This window comes from Myotis brandtii, unplaced genomic scaffold (genome assembly GCF_000412655.1).
Source record: "Myotis brandtii unplaced genomic scaffold, ASM41265v1 scaffold816, whole genome shotgun sequence".
In the NCBI taxonomy this organism is placed as follows: Eukaryota; Metazoa; Chordata; class Mammalia; order Chiroptera; family Vespertilionidae; genus Myotis; species Myotis brandtii.
Genome location: NW_005371304.1, coordinates 160,263 through 183,452, shown reverse-complemented (window position 1 = coordinate 183,452; position 23,190 = coordinate 160,263). Strand labels below are relative to the sequence as shown.

The 23,190-nt window shown below is 41.3% G+C and overlaps 1 protein-coding gene and 1 pseudogene across 1 annotated transcript in view; one reads left to right on the top strand and one right to left on the bottom strand.

Moving 5' to 3' along the window:
* The window catches only part of CDC73 (cell division cycle 73), a 59,287-nt gene that overhangs the window by 32,916 nt on the left and 3,181 nt on the right, over nt 1-23,190 (bottom strand). Inside the window, exons 4-10 of the mRNA XM_014531602.1 lie at nt 19,974-20,036; nt 19,841-19,893; nt 17,253-17,341; nt 16,064-16,280; nt 13,018-13,116; nt 11,573-11,651; nt 9,709-9,773 (exon numbers count right to left, since the gene is read on the bottom strand). Coding sequence (XP_014387088.1) covers nt 9,709-9,773; nt 11,573-11,651; nt 13,018-13,116; nt 16,064-16,280; nt 17,253-17,341; nt 19,841-19,893; nt 19,974-20,036 — 665 coding nt within the window. The remainder of the gene's footprint in view (nt 1-9,708; nt 9,774-11,572; nt 11,652-13,017; nt 13,117-16,063; nt 16,281-17,252; nt 17,342-19,840; nt 19,894-19,973; nt 20,037-23,190) is intronic.
* LOC102258408 lies at nt 494-7,515 on the top strand (annotated as a pseudogene).

The following is a 23,190-nucleotide window of genomic DNA, read 5'->3' as shown; positions in this document are numbered from 1 at the left end:
CGGCAAACTCACCAAAAGCCACCTCTGTTGTAAGGGCCTCGCTATCACAGCGCAGTCTAAGCAGATCGGATGCTGAAGGTGAAGCAGGGAGGTCTAACTTTCCTCGCTGAGTTCAATGCAGGTGAAACTGCGGGCACCATTCCCAAAAGGCCAGGCTCGCCGGGTTCCACTCCAGGGCCTCGCATCAGGCTGCAGGAACCCTGAGCCCGGGCCTGCTCAGAGCTGAGGGAGCAGCCGGAGGCACTCACTTCGTAAGCATGTACCGAGCTCCCCAAGCCCTGAGGTGTGAACTGCAGACACAACCAGGAGCAAGAAGCACAAGTTGTGGAGAAAACGCTCCTTCCACAGAGAGCGCCCAGATCCCATCTCCGCGGAAACAGAAAGGACAGCAGTGATGCCTGCATGAAGGCGTGGGGCAGGGCATCTCACCCAGCCCGTGTTCCCGGGCTCAGAAAAGCCCTGTCTGGGATGATGCTCAGCTAACATCTAGGAGATGCTCATCGGCAAACTGGGAGCAGTCCAGGAAGGAGGAACCGGTACGATAACCCTGAGGTGGGAAAACCAGGGCACAAGATCAGGGGGAAGATTGGTATGAACTGATGCCAAAAGGTAAGAAGAGAGAGGGGCAGGTAAGACCCCATGAAGACTTGCAGCACTTGGTAAGAACTATGGTTTTTAACCCCAAGACTAAGGGGGAGCCATTAAAAAACAGAAGGACTTGGAAAACAGAAAAGGCAGAGGCTGGCTCACGCCTATGGCTTCCATCCTCCCAGGTTTGAAGCAAAGCCGCATGCAGAACAGATGAGGCGACATGAGTGGCGTGAGAAGGCGAGTTCTGAGACCGCTGCGCAACCAGGGAAGATGTGAGAAGTCGGGGCCAGGAAGGGGGCAGTGGCAGGGAGATAAGGAATTCCAGAGGTGGTGGGAGGTCAACAGGAGTGTGACATCCAGGCAGTGCAGGTGAGGGGAGGGAAGGAAGTGGCAGGAATGACGCCGAGGACCCTGGCCGGGCACTGAGGGGGTGGTGGTACCATTTGCCAAGAGAGAAAACCTGGAAGAACCGGACTCACTAGGGGCGACGTAATAAAGAGCCACCAGAAACACATAAAAGGACTGCCCGGTGGCCCTGAGAACCTATAGATTACACAGCACCAGTAACAATAGTAATTTTAACTACTCTCTGCACATATGAAAGTATGGCAAGCAACTGGAAATATAACATATAATATGGGCTTAAGAGCCATCCATTTGGCCCGGCCAATGTGGCTCAGTTGGCTGAGCGACTTCCATGCACTAGGAGGTCCCAGGTTTGATTCCCAGTCAAGGCATATGCCCAGGTTGCGGGCTCAATTCCCACTAGGGGGCATGCAGGAGGAGTAGATTGATGTTTCTCCCTCTCATCCATCTTTCTCTCCCTCTCTCTTCCTCCTCTGAAATAAATAAAAACATATGTTTTGCCCTGGCTGGTTTGGCTCGGTGGATAGAGTGTTGGCCTGCGGACTGAAGGGTCCCAGGTTCGATTCTGGTCAAGGGCACATGCTCAGGTTGCAGGCTCGATCCCCAGTGTAAAGCGTGCCAGAGGCAGCCGATCAATGATTCTCTCTCATCATTGATGTTTCTCTCTCCCTTTCCCTCTCCCTTCCTCTCTGAAGTCAATAAAGAATATATTTTAATAAAATAAAAATAAAACATATTTTTTTAAAAAGAACCATTCATTTGATAAACACTTTTCAAGCAATGTGCCAAGTACTCTGTCCCCAGCGCTGGGCATACAGTGGGGGAAAATGGAGTTCTTGCCTTCAGATCCTCATAGTCAAAGGAACTCGTCAACGTAAATAAACAGACAAGAAGATCACCAGAAGGAAAAGCTGGGAGGCCTTGCCAAGAAAGTGGCCTCTGAACTGAGATGCGAATGAGGAGGAGCCAGTCTTATTAAAAGAGAACTGATCCAGGCAAACAGACCTGCGAAGACAAAGGCCAGGAGGCTGAGAAGAACCTGACAAGCTGGTAGGAAACAGAAAAAGCCACTGAGACAGAAGTGTGGCAACAGCCTCTCTTAAACCTTCACCTACAGCAGGGCGCTGTGGACAGAATTCAGAGGGTCCCTGGTTTGGATGTGAAATTTAATTTCACCAAGAAGTTAGCATTTCCATCCTTTGTGAATATAGGCAACAAATCGCAGAACTAGTAACAATGGCTGTGACTTTGTCATCAACAGAAATCAGATATTTCCGTGTCACATTACAACTGTCACACAGGTCTTGAAATACTGTATATGCTCATGCTGTAAATTTCTGGCAATTATTAGATTTGACACTGGGTATTGTCATAAATTGGCATTTTTAAAATACCTTGGTAATATTATTTCATCACAGTTAGCTTTCTTTGTCATCTTTTGTACTTTGTGCATTAAAAACACTCAACAAGAGGACTCATGGGAGTGGCCAGTCTCCCAATAGATCCATGACCTGAGAAGAGATTATGAACGTCTATCCACAGCAGAGGACACTGAAGAATGCTAACAACTGAACGCAACTTCTGGTGCCTGTTTGGATCCTATTTCCAACAAATGAACTACAACAGACACTTTTCAGAAAAGTCAAAGACACTGGACAATGAACAGAGTATTAGATGATACCAAAATGTGATTACCTGTGCTGTCCTGTGCAATAACCTCTGTGGCTGGGTTAAAAAAAAGGCCAGGATTTTTTGAAAAGCCAAGTACGTAGGCACAAAACGCCAGTGTCTGGGTTTTGCTTTACAATATGCCGGGGGGAAGGCAGATGAAGAGTGGTTTAAAAAAATGACAGAATCTGTGTGATGGACAGACAGAAAATCACACTAATTATAATTCTCTCATTATGTTTATGTCTGAAATTTTTCAAATTTAAGAAAAAAAGGGGGGGTGGTAAAAGGTATTCAGTAGTTGCTTTGCAGAAAGCAGCCCCTCAGAGGGAAAGAGGGAAGTCAATTCCAGGAGGGCTGTCTGCTGTGGAAGAGATGGGAGAAAGACGCCCCCTTCTCCAGGCGGATGAGGTCCTCGACCAGGTCGCCTGACCTAAAAGGCTCACCAGGGAGTCTCCTCTTTCTCACCCTCACGTCAGGGAAGACAGCAGCATCATTAAAACCTGCTCTGGTGTTACTCACATCGTGCTGAGTATGCACTCCCTATCTAACAGCACTCATTGCAAAGAGAAAAGAAACTATTTCTCATTATTCAGCCGTCTGGGCCTAAAAAATTAGTCTTTGATCAAACTAGCATATCCTGGCATTAGAAGTAGCAACAGTTTAGGAGAAATGCTAAGTTATAGTCTTAAGGAAGCCTGTGCAAACAGTGACCACGGGGAGAGGCTGCGTGGCCTCGCACCAGGTCTGTCTGTATTGAAGAGATGCAAGTATCAAGCCATCTTACTCCAATGCCACTAAACAACTGAAGGATATAATGTAACACAGGCTCACCTTGCAACCATATCATTATAACGTGATTTCCCAGGTAGCTTTTTTACACAGAGAACACGTATGTGCTAGACAGAGGATGAGCTCAGTGGCTCTGGCAATTATACTTCTCACGGGCATTTAGCCCTTCAAATGCTCCTCTCTCACACTGAGCAAGAGCCACAGCCTCCTGCCCTGTGCTCACAGCAGCAGGGCCGTGTGCTCTGACCTGCTCCGCACAGAGGGTGCTGAGGACTCGCAGGCACCGAGAAGCAGGCAGTATGAGTATGCTTTGGTCCTCAGGGAGCTACAGGAGGGCCCAATACAAGATATAAACGTAATGCTACCTGTACGCCACACAGAGCATGTTTATGTCACATCCACTGTCCTATGATCTTTATCTGGTGTCTAGAGCTTTAGAAAAAAATTATACAAACTTTTTAAAATCACAATGACTCTGAAAGTTTAAAAATAAATCAAATGTATATCACGTGCCTCCCAAAAATTGATATCTATTAATTTATTAGAAGGTATTAGATCAATTATATCTATTATGTTTAATCCAGATAAAGAAAAAAATGTTCCCCAAATCAATTTAATAGTAAAGTTTTTAATATTTTTCTATTAAAGCAACTCTTATAAGGAGAAATACATCTGATAATATATATCCACAGCTTTTGGTAAATTATAATGTACCCACAAATTTACTATCAGAATGATAATATAGCTCTATCTATGTTAAAACTCAACAGTTCCTAAGGACGCTATGAAGTATTTTGTACACCATTTTAAGATAAATGATAATATTCTAATTATATTAGAAGCTGAATTTTGGGGTTTTCTAATAAAGAAAACTAAAAAGCTTCTACATAATAGAAGGCTAAAGACCTGATTAAGTTTAATTCTCAAGTTTAGTATATTAAAATATACATGAAATTCAATTCCAGAATGTTTCTGACAACACATACATGACAAAAAGGCATTGTAAGAAAATTGAAGCTTTATCTAAAAATACTAAATTTAGAGAAGTCAATAATTAGATTGATAGTGTCCAAAATTCATTCAGTTTGTAGATAAAAAATTGAATAAATTTGAGTTAAATTATAATATGTAAAATGTGTAATTGATTTAATATCAAAATAATTACATATTAGATCTTATATACCACTGCAAAAACCTAAATGTAAAGATTTTTAATGACAACATAAACTATGACAACCTCAATAGTGAGACAATTATCTGAGTTCTATGGTTGCTATGACCTTTGTCTTCAATAAAAATAAAAATCTTTAAAGCTTTAATTCCTAAACATTAGAAATAAATAGATCTTCAACTTGACAGTAAAACAGCATTCTAAAATTTTAAATAAGAACTTAGTTTTATCCAGACCAGAAGCACTAAGAGTTTAAAAACAGATATTTTTAAAATAAAAGTGGGAACAGTCACTCACAGAGGAACATGAGAAGCAGCAAAGACAAGAAGAACAACACAAAAGAAACATCCATCAAGAAAAAGACCTGGAAAAAAACCAAAACTTAGAATTACAAATCAAATGAGGTTTGGCACAGTGGGGAAAGGGGAAGGGATGAACTAACTAGACAATCCAATGAGTAAGATAGAAACACTAAGACAGCTAGGAAAATAAAATCTGAATGTTGGATTTATATAAAAGATTGGAAATTCATTGAAGATTTAAACCAATCTATGAAGACCTAGGAATTGACACAGCAAACTAAAACTCTGCCAAGAGCCAGCAGAGAAGTACCCAAGGAAATATCCAAACACCCAATTACAGTTTGTTATTAAATATACTAAGTTTTCATATGAATGAATTCAAATAATTTATCAATAAGTAAAAGGAAATAGTAATCCTTTTCCCCTCTAAGTAATATATATGCCTCAGTGACCAGCCGACCAGTCGACCGGCCGGTAGCTATGACACATAATGACCACCGGCAGATGCTCAACGCACAGGCATGGAAACATGGAACAGACTGATGAATCTCAGAAGGAAAGGAGGAGAGGGGAGGGCGTAAAGAGATGAACCAAAGATCTTATATGCATACTAGAGGCTCAGTGCACGAATTCGTGCACCAGTGGGGTCCCTCGGCCTGGCCTGCGGGGATCGGGCTGAAAGCAGCTCTCTGACATCCCCTAAGATTCCTGGATTGTGAGAGGGCACAGTGCACCAGGCCTCTAGTATAAAATAAGCCCTACAGGTTTGGCTCAGAGGTTGAGCATCGACCTATGAACCAGGTCACACAGTTCAATTCCGGGTCAGAGCACATGCCCAGGTTTCGGGCTCGATCCCCAGCGTGGGACATGCATGAGGGAACCAATCAATGATTCCCTCTCGTCGTTGATGTTTCTATCTCTCTCTCCCTCTCCCTTCCTCTCTGGAATTAATAAAAATATATTAAATATATATATATATATACACACATAATAAAATCATATCTGTGTTAAAAACTTGGATGGTTAGTCTACAAAGACACTGAGAGTTACAATTTAGAAGTGGTAAAACATGCTCAATACTGATAATAATTTTGTTAAAATTGAAGGGATTCAAGTTGTATTGATGAAGGTAAGTATAATTATAATAAGGAGCTGTACTGCATTATGCTTTTGGAATGTCAAATTACCTGCACAGTGACTCCTGGTACCAAGACAGTGTCTACCACAGTGGTGGCCTGGAAGAATTATGGATCTGACAATGATGCTGGCCACCGCCCAGGAGCGCCATGAGAGGTGTGCCGACCTCCCCCAGACTTGGCAGAATCCAGCAATAGCCTTTATGCATCTATCTACCCACTTCCCACCTGAGTGACCCTGTCCGACGGAACTGGAAGATTACCTCTCATTGGGACAGGTGAGTGTGCAAATAATGTTTCTGAAAGATGGGAGATTATTTAATGAAGAGCTAGGGAATCCTTTTATCATAATTCACAGTATCTCACTGCTGAGAGCTAAAGAACATTCTACAGTTACCCTACTTCTTCAAACAGAGGAAGAAGAATTACACAAGAAAGGAAGTGGTTTCTTTGTTTCCTTGGAGTGGGCCACTCTCAGTAAGAAAAATAAAGATAATAAAACTATGAAGAATTCTTAAGTGTGATACTCTCCATGGAAAGTCAGGGCCACCTTATGCTGCTAGTGAGCCCGGCGGGAATGGTCTCATGACTGTCTCCCATCCTCCACATCCCTGCAGCTTGGTCAGATAGTGAAGAAAATGAGGATGAAGAGCTGTCAGAGAAACCAGAGCCTCTGCATCGCGGCGAACAGACTGGAGATGCCTGGACAGTCACATACGGCTTCCAGGAGACGGTGCTAAGAGGACCTTCAAGGACAGGTTTTGCCTGATCACGTCAACACTGTGCTGAAGGGTCAGAGGTTTTTGGGAGGAAATCTCTGTTCACTGGATAATAACGAGATCAGCAGCCTGAAGATTTCCTGGTTAAGAAGAATGAAGGACTGGCCTGGCCAGTGCTGCTAGTCGGTGATAAACAAGGGGAATTTGCAGACTCAGCCCGATGTGGTGCAATAGCGGAACGTTCGCTGCATTTGACCCCTGAAACTCTGAGCTTATCTCTCTCTCGCTCTCTCTAGTCCTGCTAAGTTCCTTGCTGCTACCCAACTAACAAAGAAAGCTCTTCATCACCTCCTCTTACTCACTATATACCGAAAAACATTGCCCAGTGGCATTTTCTTAGTCTAATGTGGCCCCTTTCACAGAAGGAATCCATGACAATGTATTCAAGTTTTCCTGTACTGAACAGTTTCTACTCTCAACCCACAACCACTATGATGGTCACGTGAACGGATCGAGTACCACACTAGGTCTACCAGTGCTCTCACAGGAGGGCGGAAAGGCAAACGCAGATAGATCAGCTTGGATACAGTGCGCACTCTTGATTCCACTATTGAAAACAATGGATTCCTGTACCACAAAATCTGTTTAATCCAGTATTTCTTAAACATTATAGAACTCAAGTAACACACTTTGGGGAAAGGCTCCCAACTCAAAAAAGACCCTAACAACCTACAACACTCATGCCTTTCGCCTCTGGAGCCTTTACCAGGTAATGCATTTCTTGGCCTAAGTCAAAATTAATTAGCAACCCAACTATTCAAAGTTGTAACTTTAAAGACACCTGGGTTACTTCTATTCCTATAATAATTTTCAGTAAATTATTAGCTTTGTGCAATATTACCAAATATTACCAAAATACCCTGGCTGGGCATTAATTTCTATACATCTCAATAACTTATTATTGTTATGAAATGTTGTTATCAAAACACATACCTCTTCTCTATAATACATGTCAGAAAAATTCATTTGCATAAAAATTTCCTAGTCATCTGCAGAAGTCAATTTATTAATTTGGTCTTACATCTAACAGAACTCTGGCATCTTGGGCTTAAAAGTTATGTAGATCAGGCCTAATGCAGATTGATCCTAATTTTAGTAATTATGTCTATCAACCAGGCGCACCAAAACCCTGAAGAAGAATGGCAGCAAAAATGAGCCATACATAAGTTAGAAAGAAGTCACATCTTTGCAACAAAGTCTTTAGCAGACACTTAACTGCTCTGTATGTCTGGGTGGATATCACATGAGAAACTTTCTTAATTGGAGAACAAGGTAAAAAAATGGTGAAACTCATATGCCAAAGAAGGAAAAAAACTTAAAGAGCCCTGGCTGGTTTGGCTCAGTGGACAGAGCGTTGGACTGTGGACTGGAAGGTCCCGGGTTCGATTCCGGTCAGGGGAACATGCTCGGGTTGCAGGCTCAGTCCCCAGTGGGGGGTGTGCAGGAGGCAGCCAATCAGTAATGTTCTCTCATCATTGGTGTTTCTATCTCTCTCTTTCTCTCCCTTCCTCTCTGAAATCAATAAAAATATTTTAAAAAAAAAACTTAAAGAAGAAGCATGAGTTTGAGATTCAATGTTTTTAAAAAGAAACAATGGCCTGGCAGGTGTGGCTCAGTGGTTGAGCGTCAACCTATGAACCAGAAGGTCACAGTTCAATTCCCGGTCAGGGCACAAGCCCAAGTTGTGGGCTCCATCCCCGGTAGGGGGCGTGCAGGAGGCAGATCAATTTCTTCTCTCTCTCATCATTGATGTTTCTATCTCTCTTCCTTTCTCTCTGAAATCAATTAAAAAATATTTTTTAAAAAATGTTTTTAGCCGAAACCGGTTTGGCTCAGTGGATGGAGCGTCGGCCTGCGGACTGAAGGGTCCCGGGTTCGATTCCGGTCAAGGGCATGTACCTTGGTTGCAGGCAATCCACAGTGGGAGATGTGCAGGAGGTGGCTGATCGATGTTTCTCTCTCATCGATGTTTCTAACTCTCTATCTCTCTCCTTTCCTCTCTGTAAAAATTCAATAAAATATATTTTTAAAAAAAAAATGTTTTTAAATAAACAATGATCAGAGCAACTTCAAAGTGTCAAGTTCACACTTCTCTAAGGATTCTGTAAGAGCTGCTCAAATCAATCAGGTCGTAAACAGCAGATTAAAAATGAGTCTTAAGATACGAGAAGTACTAGCAATCTGACATTCTGTTGTGGTTGCTTCTGTAAAATTACACCCCACAAAAGTGCTTCCATTCGCCTCTCTTGCTAGTGTATGTAGGACCCAAGTTTCCGATGAGGCAGCAGCGCCCCACCGTTCGCATGCTCCTAATGAAGATGCTGTCCTGCAGAAGAATCACGGTAAGAACCCTCACTGACTTCCCTATTTGCACAGGAGCTCAGGAATGAAACCAATTTAAGGGCATTTCAGATGAGACCAAAGTAAAAAGGACAATAACCATAAAAGACTCACTCTGACGGCTACCTAAGGAAAACAACGTCAGTCCCACAACGATGCGATTGGGGAGTGGCCAGCAGGCAAGTACTGTTCCCAAGGAAACGTCAATAATAATGAATTTTGATCTTTTGAGTGTAAGGGATTTCACTTGAAAGAGCATAAGACACCATAGCAAGAAACTCCCAGTTGGCCTTGCGACCCCTTTGTTGTCTTTAAATCCTCTCACCAGGTAGCATCCCAGCTACTTGCAGTGAATCACAACAGGTTCACACACACTCAACTCCGTTAAAAAAGGTAACCAGGACACCTGTGAATCAAATCCCCTCCATACACATCTAGCAACACAACTGGTCAAGACAGACAAATGTCTGAAACAGGAAATACACAGAGTAAAGATTTCCTCAGCACCGGCTGCTCATGGAGAGCGGCGGGAGCGAGGGCAGCTCTGTGGTCAGAGAACTTACCGTCACGGACTTCAGCGTCATCCCGTGGTAGGTGCCCATCGTGTCAATTTTGAAGCCTTCCGTTTCTATAAAGAAAGAGGGTTTTCTATTAGACTTTATGTATTTCATGATCAATCACAAATCTAAAGTAATAATCCATAATATATCTTAACAGGTCAACAGTATAATAAAACCTTGAATCTACCGTACACATAAAGGTAAATCACACACTTCTGAAGATAAAAACTTAGAAGGGTATTAGTCTCAAAAATATATTCAATACACACCCAGTGTGCAGAAGCTGGTTAACACTATGTCTACAACTGTGTTCAATACTCACATTGGTTGAAAGTATTAAAAATTTAGATTGAGCCCGCTGGCATGGCTCAGTGGTTGAGCATCAACCTATGAACCAGGAGGTCATAGTTTGATTCCTAGTCAGGGCACATGCCCAGGTTGTCAGCTCAATCCTCAGTAGGGGGTGTACAGGAGGCAGCCAATCATTGATTCTCTCTCATCATTGATGTTTCTCTCTTTCTCTCTCTTACTCTCTCAAATCAATAAAAATATATTTTTTAAAAATTAGATTGAATAAAATACTTTATAATTTAACCCCCAAGTTATTTACATCTAACACTCAATTACAGCACCACTAAAAGCACCTACTATCCTAAGAAGTCCTTAACATATAGAAAAAGTCATGTTCAAAGATGACAATGATTAGGTATGTACACTGTGGAAAAGCAATGCTGTAAACAGATAAGGGTTCCAGGGCAGGGTCCCAATATGCCTTTCTGTAAAGCGCCACATACTAAACATGTTACACACTGCAAGCCATACAGTCGCTGTCACACCAGTGACTTCTGCAGTGTGGTGGCAGAAGCGAGATAAACGAGGGTCAGAGTTGGTCTGTGGGCGGTAATCTGCCAACCCCTAGAGTGCACATTATTCATTCCACAAGAAAAGCATCGCAGTGAATACAAGAATGGACCAGTCTACACCCTGTGTTTTATACATGCCTTTGTCCAGTAAAGGAAGTCAACACACAAAATTCACTGCATCAAGGTAACACATCCTTTAATGAAACTTAGGTTTCAGATGATGCAGAAAAAAATGACAAATGTTAAACTTCCAGGTGCTACTACCTCATTTTTTCATGTATCAAGTCAAGATAAACGAGCAGTTACACCGACATTAGTCCCACTTACTACCCACCTCACCAGCGTGGCTTGACCCTGCCGAGTTAGCCAGTACCCCACGTGGGCTTCCACAAAACACCACCTCAGGCGCTGACCAATCCCCGCCTCCCAAGCACTCATTGTACACATTCATAATCCGGGGAACATGACTGATGGAGAACCGCCCTCTAAAATCAACTTCTGAGAAGCAGCACTAGCCCTAATAGCCAATATAATATATATATATCATGGTTAATTACATACCAGTCACGGACTCCATGGACTTTATATTACCTAGTTCAATCCCCACAGCAGCTCTGAGAGGCAGGCACTGCACTGCCACTGCTATTAGTACTGCCATGTCACAAGGGGGGAAACCGAGACACAACGCAGTTAAAGTCACTTCTCAAAACTCACACACAAAGTGACTGTGACAGAAGCAATCTGGGTTCAGAATCCATGCACTGAAGCAGGGGAGGCAAACACATTCTGTAAAAACCAGATGGTGTCTCTAGGCTTTGCAGACCACGCAAACCCTGTCACCACTCACTGCCGCTGCCACAGCACCCGGGAGCCATGAGCAGCACAGAACGGAGGAGCGTGGCCACTGCAGATGGGGCCTGCCAACTGCGGCTCCAGCGTCAGGCCACCTGCCTCTCACGTGGAGCACAACCCAGGAAAAGAAAGATAAACACCACGTCACTTGCCTTCTTTTCCTTTGAATCTTTCCTGGTCATATCTGTTGTAGGCAGCTGGGATAGGCTGTTTGGTACGCAATGTGGGGTCCTGTAGAAAAATTAACCATGATTTACATGTTAATAGTCTATTGTTACTTAATATTCATCATAAAAACCACAATAATATTGTTTTCTAAGCTTTTATTCTTACCATAGCAAATAAGACAAAAGTGGGAAGTAGACAAAATGAATCATCGATGCTTATTTTCAAGATACTGTTTACGGCCAGAAAACCGCCACCGTCAGGGCAAAGGACTCTAAGTAAACGTGCACCAAGGCAGAAAGCAAAGCTTCTTAGAGATGCAGAAACAAGATGGCGTGTGCTTAGGACTTTCCTCCCAACTCCTTACATCTCTTTATGAATAGTAAGCTTCCTCCAATTATGAACTGTTTCTTTAACAAAAAAAAACCCACACACCCTTTTAATTCAAAGTTTATGGAGCTGGCATTTTAGAGCCTCTTAACTGAATTATTCTCCAAATTGTTAATCTTTAAATGAATATAATGACAATGACAACTGTAACAACAATCCTATATAATAAAAGACTAATATGCAAATCGAGTGACCGGTCGTTCTGCTGTTCTGTTGATTTGCATATTAGCCTTTTATTATATAGCAGCGGTTCTCAACCTGTGGGTCTCGACCCCTTTGGTGGTCGAATGACCCTTTCACAGGGTCACCTAAGACCATCCTGCATATCAGATATTTACATTACGATTCATAACAGTAGCAACATTACAGTTACGAAGTAGCAACGAAAATAATTTATGGTTGGATCACAACAGGAGAAACTGTATTTAAAGAGCCAGAAGGTTGAGAACCACTGTTATATAGGATTATGGACTTGGGCAATTTCAACCTATGTCTCAGTTTTCTCACCTATCAAATGGGAATAATAATATTTTTGCATCACAGGATTCTTGGGATGACTAAGTGACAAAAAAGCTGGTATATCTCTCAATAGCTGATTATGGAAATAAAATATTGCTATTAAGTACATTTATTATATTGTAACATTAAGTATTTATGTAATTAATAAAATATTATTATGGAACACTCTTCACCAGGATCAGGATGATCCCTGTGATATTCTAATGGAGACCTCCTTCCTGGTAGGCACATGACTGTTTAACTATTATTCATTGACCTATTAACCAATTTCAAAGCCCAACCAGGAAGAAATAAGATTACTTTGTTACGAGAGTCAACACAGGTATGTCTCCAGGCAAGAATTACTGCTCAAGTAACGCCTAATGGTGAGAAGGATTTTCACATCCTTTAGATATGTTGAAGCTGCATAAGGTTTAGAAACCACTAAATGAAAACCTCTGATTACATGTCTTCAAAATTATAATCCTGGAAACCAAGCGTCATTTTCAATAAAACCACAGCGTAGGCAGTAAACCATTCTTACCACAGGTGCCGCATTGGGGGCCGGGCGCTGCTCAGGCGCACGCCCTTCTTCTCTGGCTTTCACAGACTGAAGAATTGCAAAAATATTCTTGGAAAAGTTCTAAAATAAAACAAGACAGGTGTGTTGTCAAGAGAGGATTAATTCTGAATCAACTACTACAACAATCCCCTCATCCTCAGGGGACATGTTCCAGAACTCCAGTGGATGCCTGAAACCGCAGAGTGTAAAAACCCTAATCATCTCTTCAACTCCGCCAGAAACGCGCAGCGGCTTCCTCACGGGCAGGCACAGCTTCTCCAGGACTTTAAAAAAAAACAACTTAATTGTTGAAAGCATTACATCTGCCCCGCCCCCATTTTTTCTTAAATATAGTTTTAATTGATTCTTATTTTTTACTTTCCTAATTTTAATTATTTTTTTAAGCTCCAGTAATTTTTATATTTTTCAGTCCAAACCGATTCTTGGACTGTGTAACCATCCCTTACTCCCAAAAAATGGCTTGACGTCACTCATTCCAGGGGATCCCTGGCTGAAACCTCAATGCTTTCTGGAGCAGCCCTTTGTTTGAAAAACTATTTTCCAAAATGCACAAAAACTAAGGACAAAAAAGAGCGGCACTATTTAAAATTTTTGCAAGGCTCAATGTCTGGCTTAATAGAAGAGAGCTGTATTTCTACAGTTAATAGCTGTTTTATCTTGTTTGGTTTTGGTCTAAGTATATGAAAGAAAATCTGGCCTCACACGGACAGCTGGAGAAGGAGTATTACAATAGCTTTTCAAGGGACTGGATTTTCTCTGACATCACGCCAAACCATATAAAGATCTCATCACAGCCATCATCAGTGGCAAAAACACATGGCCGGCCGCGAGCAGAGCGGCGCCAATGCCTGTTCGTGCCAAGAGGCCAGCAGTGCACCAGGTCCCCCATTCACACCGACAGTGCAAAGGTCAACACAGTGACAAATGCAAATGAAGTCTTAATCCAAACTTACTATCAAGTGATGAAAATCCATTCTCACTACTGTAAATATTACATAGTACTGTGTGAGAGACACAGAGTCTGGAAAAATCAGTCAAAATGTTAGTTATCAGCTATTTTTGTATGGCGGAAATAATCTCTTTTTGTCAATTTTTCAACAATGAACATATACCAATGTACACACGTTTAAAAATGTGTTTTTAATGGCATTATAAAATCTGGTTGCTTTATGTGGAGTGCCTGAAATGACCATAAGAGTACATACTTACTATTTCCTATGGACTCTTCAACCTATCTTTTATTCCAAAAACCCAGAAAAAAAAGGTCTGTCTAAAATCTTAGGATCTTGTACGGCTATGAGTACCTAGAAAGTTTTGAGTTTAGCAGGAAAAAAACAGTATACAGAGAAAATACCAGTCAAAATAGTTCTTATTTTAAAAATGGTAAAACAGAAGCAAACCTAGCTACCAAGCAATTCTTCAATTAACCTATTTTTCAAACTGTAACAGTGGTACCAACACTAAATTAAAACACTAAGTTTTCAAATGATGGTACAATCCTGCCACCTAGAGCTCAATAAAAATTGTTCATCTCAGTTATCTGAAAACGTAATGTTTGGTCTAAAAGGAAGGTGGGGCATATCACCTATGTTTCATTCCATTACTGTAAGATTCAGATTTTTCAGCAGTTATAATAAATGTTGGTAGAACAATGCAAGTCACAATATTCAACTATGAGCCCCACCTTCGGCAGTAAGAAGGAGTATTAAACAGATCATTTACTGTAAACACACAGCGGAAGTTTACTCCCGCTGGATTATGGATTGCTTCTCCATAATCCAAGGTCTGGGGAACGAGTCCTAGTCCTGAGTTCAAGTGCTCTGCACAAGTCAGAGCACAAGTCCTTCCTTCCCATTCTCTTTTCTAGCAGCTGTATTCCTGCTCCAATGGTGGAGGGAAAGTGAGGCCAGAACCCAACATCTGCAAATGAAACTCCCATGAGCATCAGTAATCTCACACTTCTACAAACCTTCTTACCACACATCATTACTAACAACTGGGCATCAGTGGAGAACGAACATTTAGGAGAACACTGGGCGGTGGGGGAGGAAATGACAGCTGAAACTATGGAGCCCCTTAAGATACGGACACACCCAGCGTCTTTCAAAGTTTAAAGCACGCATCTCCTTCAACCAGCAATTTGCTTCTGAAGTTGAAACTTGTGCTGTATGCACATGGATGCAGAGGTTTATGTACAGGGTGTTTTTAATGCATTATTTGTAATCGTGAACGGGAAAGGGGGAAAGAAGGGAGAAGGGAGGGAAGAAAATCCCATAATCCAGCAGCAAAAAAAAACAAAACAAACAAACAAAAAAAGCCAAAGAAAACAGCCCTGGCCAGTGTGGCTCCGTGGATAGAGCATCTGAGGACTGAAGAGTCCCCGGTTCGATTCCAGTCAAGGGCACATACCTGGGTTGCAGGCTCCCAGCCCTGGTCGGGAGCATGTGGGAGGCAACCAATCGATGTCTCTCTCTCACATCAGTGTTTCTCTCTGTCTCTCCCTCTCCCTTCCACTCTCTCTAAAAAGCAATAGAAAAAATATCCTCAGGTGAGGATTAAAAAACAAAATGGCTCCATTAATAAGGAACAAATAAATATTGGTATATCCACAAACCAGAATATAATATATAAAATACATGCAACAAATGTTCACTGACTCATTTTCCCAAGTTCTCTACTTTGTGGAGACAAAAATTAATAAACAACCAGAGAGCTCGACATCAATATTCCCTGTTCACTGGGTTTACCCAAAAATCTGGTCAACAGGAAAAGTGGACCCCTCCTGGGATTGACAAATGAGGGCAAATCAAGACAACTTTCTCATCAGCTTCTTTGGTGGCCACCAACCCACCCCAGGGTAGACTACAATGACTAATACGCCTAGAAACCCACCTTACCCTGATCCTTCAGAGGTGAGCGTGAACCTCCCAGAGCGAACCTGAACCGCTTTTATAAGCAACCACAGGTTCAATCCGCACTCAGTGCACAAACATGTCAAACCTCTCACCTTCCCCGTGCTCTGCAGGATAGTGGTCCGTGTCCTCCACACTCTCTCTCTGCTGACAATATCCCGGGTCACATCTACCTCGGCGTCCACAAAACTCCTCTGTTTGAGAGCAGTTATGTCATCATCTAAGTCGGTCTTGATGGTAGATCTTTTCTTGGCCATAATTTTGGCTTTGATTGCCGCAATTTTTTCCACCGACATAGCTTCAGACAAAGACCTGAAAGCAATTCATTTTTTAAAATTTTCACAGCAAGGATCTCTTGAGCACATCAAAATACACTGGGTTACATTTGTAAGTTCACGGCAAAAATACTTTAAGTGGCAATAATTAAGGTTTTCTTCTTATCTATAAAAATGACATACTTCATATTTTATGATCACGTAAGATTTTATAGAGAGCCCCTGTAGAAATATTACTAATTTCTTAGAAGGGCCAATGCAACAGAAATCTTCACATTTCTTCATGTCTTCCCCACCCAAAATAGAACTCATTACTATGGGTGCTTTAATTTGTATTTTTTCTGATAGTTTCATTTGTTTACGTCCCTCTACCTATGCAAAGGATATACACACACACACACCCTTGGAAGGGACTGGGGGTGAAAAATTCATTCTGTAAAGAATGCAAAACTTAGGTTTTCCCTGAAATTTACTTCAAAGGTTTCAAACCTCTATGTCATAATGTACAATATATTGTAACGGGGCTTTTATGTACCACATAAACATACATTCCTTTTCATGTCTGGAAGATGAAACCATATTTTGATGCTTCCTTTTCTTTACTTGATTTTCAAATAATAGGCAAAACAGAAAACAGAGACTTTCAGAACCATAAAAAAAGACAACACTGAGTACAGATTTCATTAAGATAACAATCTTAACCTTGGTGTCATGTTCACAATGTAAAATGAGAGAAAATTAAAAAGTGTTTGGGTACCTTAACAGTTGATACCGTAACTGGTTTATTTCTATTAGGATGCAGGTGCTTTACAGCAGATGCTGAAGATGCTTCTAGTACTTGACTCATTTTCCATAATACTGTGCAACTTTCCCTAAAAACCTAAGGCATATCAGCATACCTTCAGCCAAATCAAATACTTTGCCAAATTATAATGAAACATGCATTAAACGGACTTTCCCATCCACTTACACACCCACACCGCCTTCTTTCTGCTAAAGGAATTCTTACCTAATCTGCTCCGTCTGCACAATCCCTTCCTTGTGGCCCTCCAAGCGAGCAGCCAGTCTCTCCTTGTCAAGGCGCACACACTCTTCATCCTGGAAAGTCGCAGCTCAGTGAGTATTTTAAAGCTTTAATGTTTAGAACGAAAAAACACTACACGTAACTTTCCCTCACAGATACTTCTGCCTACCAAGTTCCAGGCATCCCTAGTCCTCTGTCAACTTCAAGATTACTTTCACTTACATAAAGACAATAATAATAAATATACATTGGATCACATAAGAGTAGAACTGACTAATCAAAAAACTTCAATTACTTTTTTCTATGATTAAGAGGTCTTCACATAAAATATCATAGCTACCTTTATTCAGAAAGATAGCATACAACAGATAAATTCCTATTCTTCGGGAAAGTTTATAACTACATTCATAAAAACTTTCACCACAGTCAAAATCTCATTTTTGGATCTAGATTGTTTTCATCTGTTGCCACAGGTCCTGACACCACCAGGACAGATCAAAACACTAGAAGTGAACCTTTAATGGCTTTCTAGCCTGTTCCTCCAAACATTAGGAGTTGCCTACAAGGTGCCCTTGGGCCACTTCATGTCTGAACTCAACCTTTTACCTAATTTGCATATTAGATTTTCAGATAAAATTTCGTCTGAAAATGTTTGGTTACTTAAAAAACAAAACTGAGTAAACTCCGACCTAATTTAATCTCCTCACTCAACAAATGAGAAACCTGAGGACCAGAGTCAGTGTCTATGACCAATGGGATAGGAAACTGCATAAAAACCATCAATGCATTTGAGGTCTAAAACGATGCCATGCTCCAATTCAGCTCTAATATTAATCTTTCATGTGAAACTCGTAAAACAGACATGCTGCTGACATGACTGCAAGGATAGTATTTTAGGAAACGCCATAAATGTTTGCCATTTGTAACAAAGGCATAAACATACTACCACTCAAGTTCCATTGGAGACTCCTTGCAGATTTTAAAAACAACTGCAGCCAAATTTTAATCAGACCAGAACCCACCTCAAGGTTTTTCTCTCCCAGAATAGTGCCTTGCAGGCTCTCAATCTAAAGCTGCTACAGTGAAAACTGTGTATGCAGTTGGCTGTGTAGATATTAACTCATAAATGCTCTGGAAGAAATTTTGTTATGCTATTTCCTGCTGACTTTTCAAATTACCAGAATCCTAGAAAATTAGCATTTCTGACTTGTTCAATTCTTTTGATATTTATACTGTGGTTTTTTTGTTTTGTTTTGTTTTTTAAATATATTTTATTGATTTTTTACAGAGAGGAAGGGAGATAGAGAGTTAGAAACATCGATGAGAGAGAAACATCGATCAGCTGCCTCCTGCACATCTCCTATTGGGGATGTGCCCACAACCAAGGTACATGCCCTTGACCGGAATCGAACCTGGGACCTTTCAGTCCACAGGCCGACGCTCTATCCTCTGAGCCAAACCGGTTTCGGCTATACTGTGGTTTTAAGGTTTTTCTAAATAAATAGTTTCCTTAAATTCACTCATTTTGCATAGAGTGTCACCGCCTCCTTTCATACAGAGAAATTTGGGGTATTTCAGTTTTCGTGCCACAAAATCTGTAACCAGTGGAGGTACAGGTATGAATCTGTACCCACAGAGTCATAACAAGGAGCTAATGACCATTGTTATCGGTCCTAAAATACAGAGCCATGTCTCAGAGTACGCTAATTAAAATTACATTGTTTTGCCATCAAATATTGCCCATAATTTTGTTTTTACTTACCAACCAACCCTATTCCTTTAACAGCCACCTTTCTTATCCTTAACTACAGATGTTCTGCTACTTATAAAGCTGGCAAAAGGTACAACCAGTTGGCACGTGGGAAATAAAATATCGGGTTCCTGATGATGCTAACACTAGTGATGGCTATGGTGTCATTCCTATATTTTTCATTGATATACAACCAGCTTAGTCATTTTTCAGATCTTCAGTGTGGCCCTGCTGTACAATCCTCCGTTTTCAGTGGGATTTACACGTGACTGACCTGGAGCTTGTGACAGCTTTAAATAAATAGTATCATAAAATTCCCAGTCGTAGGCAGTACACTAGCTAGTCAACAACTGCTCTTTCCAAAGGTAACCACCTTTCTTAGGTGACTTCTGTTGCAGGCGAAGAACTACCTTATTTACCAATATTAACCGTCTGCTTAGCGGCTGTAACATGCCAACCTGAAGTGTCAATATTTCAAGAAATAACTGTAATAAGCACTTTATAGTCACTGCTCCTGCGAGTGAAGCCAATTGCCACAGCACCTTACCCAGGGTTAGGCAAACTCCAACCCGAAGGCCCAATGTGGCCCTCCATCTGTTTTGTAAAATTGTATTGGAACATATTGGAGTGGCTGAACAGAGACTAAATTACCCAAAAAGGCTAAAATATTTACTATCTGACTCTTCATAAGTTTGCCAACCCCTGATCTATTCCAACACTTCCATCAATAAGGAATATAAAGTCATTTGTCCACCACATAGCTTTATTCTAAATCCCAATTTCTTTAACAATACGAATCGTCTTTACAATAAAACTCTACTACCTCAATTCGTGGTTTCTTTGCTTCTGCTAAAACTTCATCTGCAGCTCGTTTGACTGTAAGAAAAAAAAGCAATAAATGTATAGTTTGGGAATAGGCTCTTAAAAGTTCAAGATAAACGTTCAACAAGACATACCTTGAGTAGATCGCTGAAGACCTATTTCTAGAGGGGCACTTCGGTCTATACTTGCCGACGTTGCTGAAGATTTAAAAAGATTTGTGTGAGGTCAATATCTGAACATATATAGTGGATGTTACTACAAATGAAAAGCTCAAGGAGTTTTGGGGTTTTTTTTGGTATATTACTTTATATACAATGATTTCCTAAGTAAAAAATAAGTTTCAAAGCAGCCTTGTAAATGCATTTTATTTTTATGATCTCAGAGGGATGCAGGGAGGAGGGAAGGGAGGGAGGGAGAAGGGGAGGGAGGGAGGGAGGGAGGGAGAGAAACATAGATCGGTTGCCTTTGGCATGCACCCTGACTAGAAAGCAAACCTGCCACCTTTTGGTGAACAGGACAACACTCCAGGCCCATGAATAGAGGGTCAACCTGCGGACTGAAGGGTCTCGGGTTCAAGTCCGGTCAAGGGCACATGCCCGGGTTGTGAGCCCGGGGGGGGGGGGGGGGGGGCGTGCAGGAGGTAGCCGATCGGTGATTCTCTATCATTGATGTTTCTCTCTCTCTCTCCTTCTCCCCTCCTCTCCGAAATCAATGAAAACATATTTTTTTTAAAAATTAATTTGTATTAGAAAGCCTATTAGTAGGACCATCTATGGTTAACAATTTAACTTACAAATGATTGATATAATCTGACTAAAATCAACTGGTCAAAGCACACACTCCAATATCACAGCACGTGCACATAGCAGTCAGTCATTAGTAAATACACATACATACACGAGAGAAGCGTTATTTGTTAAGTTAGCCTTCACTTTGTAATGCAATGTTTACTCATAATTGAGAAGCGTTATTTGTTAAGTTAGCCTTCACTTTGTAATGCAATGTTTACTCATAATTGGTAAACAAGTTATTTTAAACCAAACTAAGCCATTTGATTTTGAATGGTTCAAAATAAAGGCAGGATAACCCAGGGGTGTACCTGTCCCTTCACCTAGTCCCACCCCCTCATGTGACTACTGCTAATCTCCTGGGCAGCTTTCTAGTTTCTTCTGTAGACCCAAGAAATACACAATCATACTTTTATTTTTCCCTGTTTTTACACAAAAGATAGCATACTACACATTGTTCTGAGCTTCCTTTATGTGGAGCGTTTTTTAACTTTTTTTATAGCTGCACAGTGTTCTACTGTATGGATTAATTGTAATTTCAAGTTCCCTGTCAATGGGTAGTTCAATTCTGTCTTTTGCCAATACAAGCAAGGGCACAATGAAAACTTTATAAATACACTGCTTTGTCCATTTCCAAATACAGCTCAGGATAACGCCCCAGGTGCAGGATTTCAATGTCGTTTTGGAATGATTACTGCAAAATTTCTTCAGTGGGGATTGTATCAATTCACACTAAAACCAACACTGTTTGAAAATATATATTTCCTCACAGCTTCAGAGTGTATTATCAAGCTTCCATATTTTAATCGATTAAAAAAAAATGCTTCTCTCTATAGTTTGTTTGCAATTCTATTATTATGAGTGAAATGAAGCATTTTTCACATTATTTTATTTCCTTTTCTGTGAACTGTGCGCACATAATCCACTGGGGTTATGTTCTAAGACCACTTCATAGTATTAGTGAGATTGGCCCTTTTACTTTAATATGAGTTGAAATACCTTTTCCCAGTCAGTCATTTTTGTATAATGCCACAACTTTTACTTTTTACCAACATACTAACTCAGCCGTGGGCAAACTACGGCCCACGGGCCAGATGCGGCCCGTTTGAAATGAATAAAACTAAAAAAAAAAGACCGTACCCTTTTATGTAATGATGTTTACTTTGAATTTATATTAGTTCACACAAACACTCCATCCATGCTTTTGTTCCGGCCCTCCAGTCTAGTTTAAGAACCCATTGTGGCCCTCGGGTCAAAAAGTTTGCCCACCCCTGTACTAACTGAATACTCCCACCTTTCACCACTAATTGGAAATGTCTTTTTAATCACATTAAACTCACACACCTTATCATCTAACAAAGAAGTTGTTCTATCAGCTTATTCTTTCACCTTTGAATTTATTAGGGCTTCATTGTAAGTTCTAAACTCTGAAACGGCAGGTATTTTCTTACTGCTCTTTTTCAAATTTTTGTGACATTTTATCAAGTGAATTTTAGAATCATCTTTGCTAGTTCCACCCACCCCTCCGGATTTTTATTGGGGTCACATTAAATATACAAATATGTCAAGAACTGATATCTTCCAGCTGTTATGTCGTCCTCTGAGAACATGGAATTTCTTAAGATCGGGTCAACTTTTTCATTAAACCACAAAACTAGCCTTTTTTTTTTTTAATTAGCAATGCACTTGAAGACCAAAATGATCTCTCCCACAGAAACTGCAGGAAGTGATGAGGATGGATAAAGGGCAATTCTGTTCTGGAAAAAAACACCCTTTGCTCGAAAGCACTGTCCCCAAACGAGCCTGTTCATCTGACAGCGCCCAGCGCAGCACTGAGACCGAGCCCTCGGTGAGAGCCGGCCGAGCTCAGTGAGGACAGCACAGGCCCACGCTCCTGATGATGGTCTTTCCACGACCCGGGGACTGTGCAGAGCACCCTCACTGGTACAGCCGTGGAGCAGGACGGGTGACAAGACACCGACTAAGGACTTCAAGACCAAACATTTCTCAATCACTTTATTCATGCTCTGCAGGATGCAAATGAAAACGGACTCACTTATCCAGGTAAGCACTTCCTGTTAAGCATGTTCTAAATGCTGGGTATTAACGACTGCCTGCCCCCTAGAGTTTATCCTCTCGTGGGGGAGACAGACAATATCTAAGTGAACAAATAAATGCATAATTTCAGGTCAACCTAAGGGATGTGATGAGAAGTAAGTCAGGAAGGTGCGTACACAGACGAGGGGATGAGGGAAAGCAGGGTTATATTTAGTGTAATCGGGTGAGTGCTCCCTGACAGACCACAGATCGGAACGGAGTGGGAGAAAGGGAGAAAGTGTCACAACTGAGAAACAGAACTGAACACAGAAAGGCAGCAAGTGCAAAGGCTCTCAGGTTAGAACAGCTGACAGAGCCAGTAGCACTGGACCGCCCTGAGCAGGGGAAGACTGGACGAAGATGAGGTTAGAGATTTAGGCGGAAGCAAGATGGTGTAGGGCTGGGTAGGTGTGAAGGGAAACCACAGGATGGCCTTGAACAGGGGACTGACAGGAACAGGTGACTA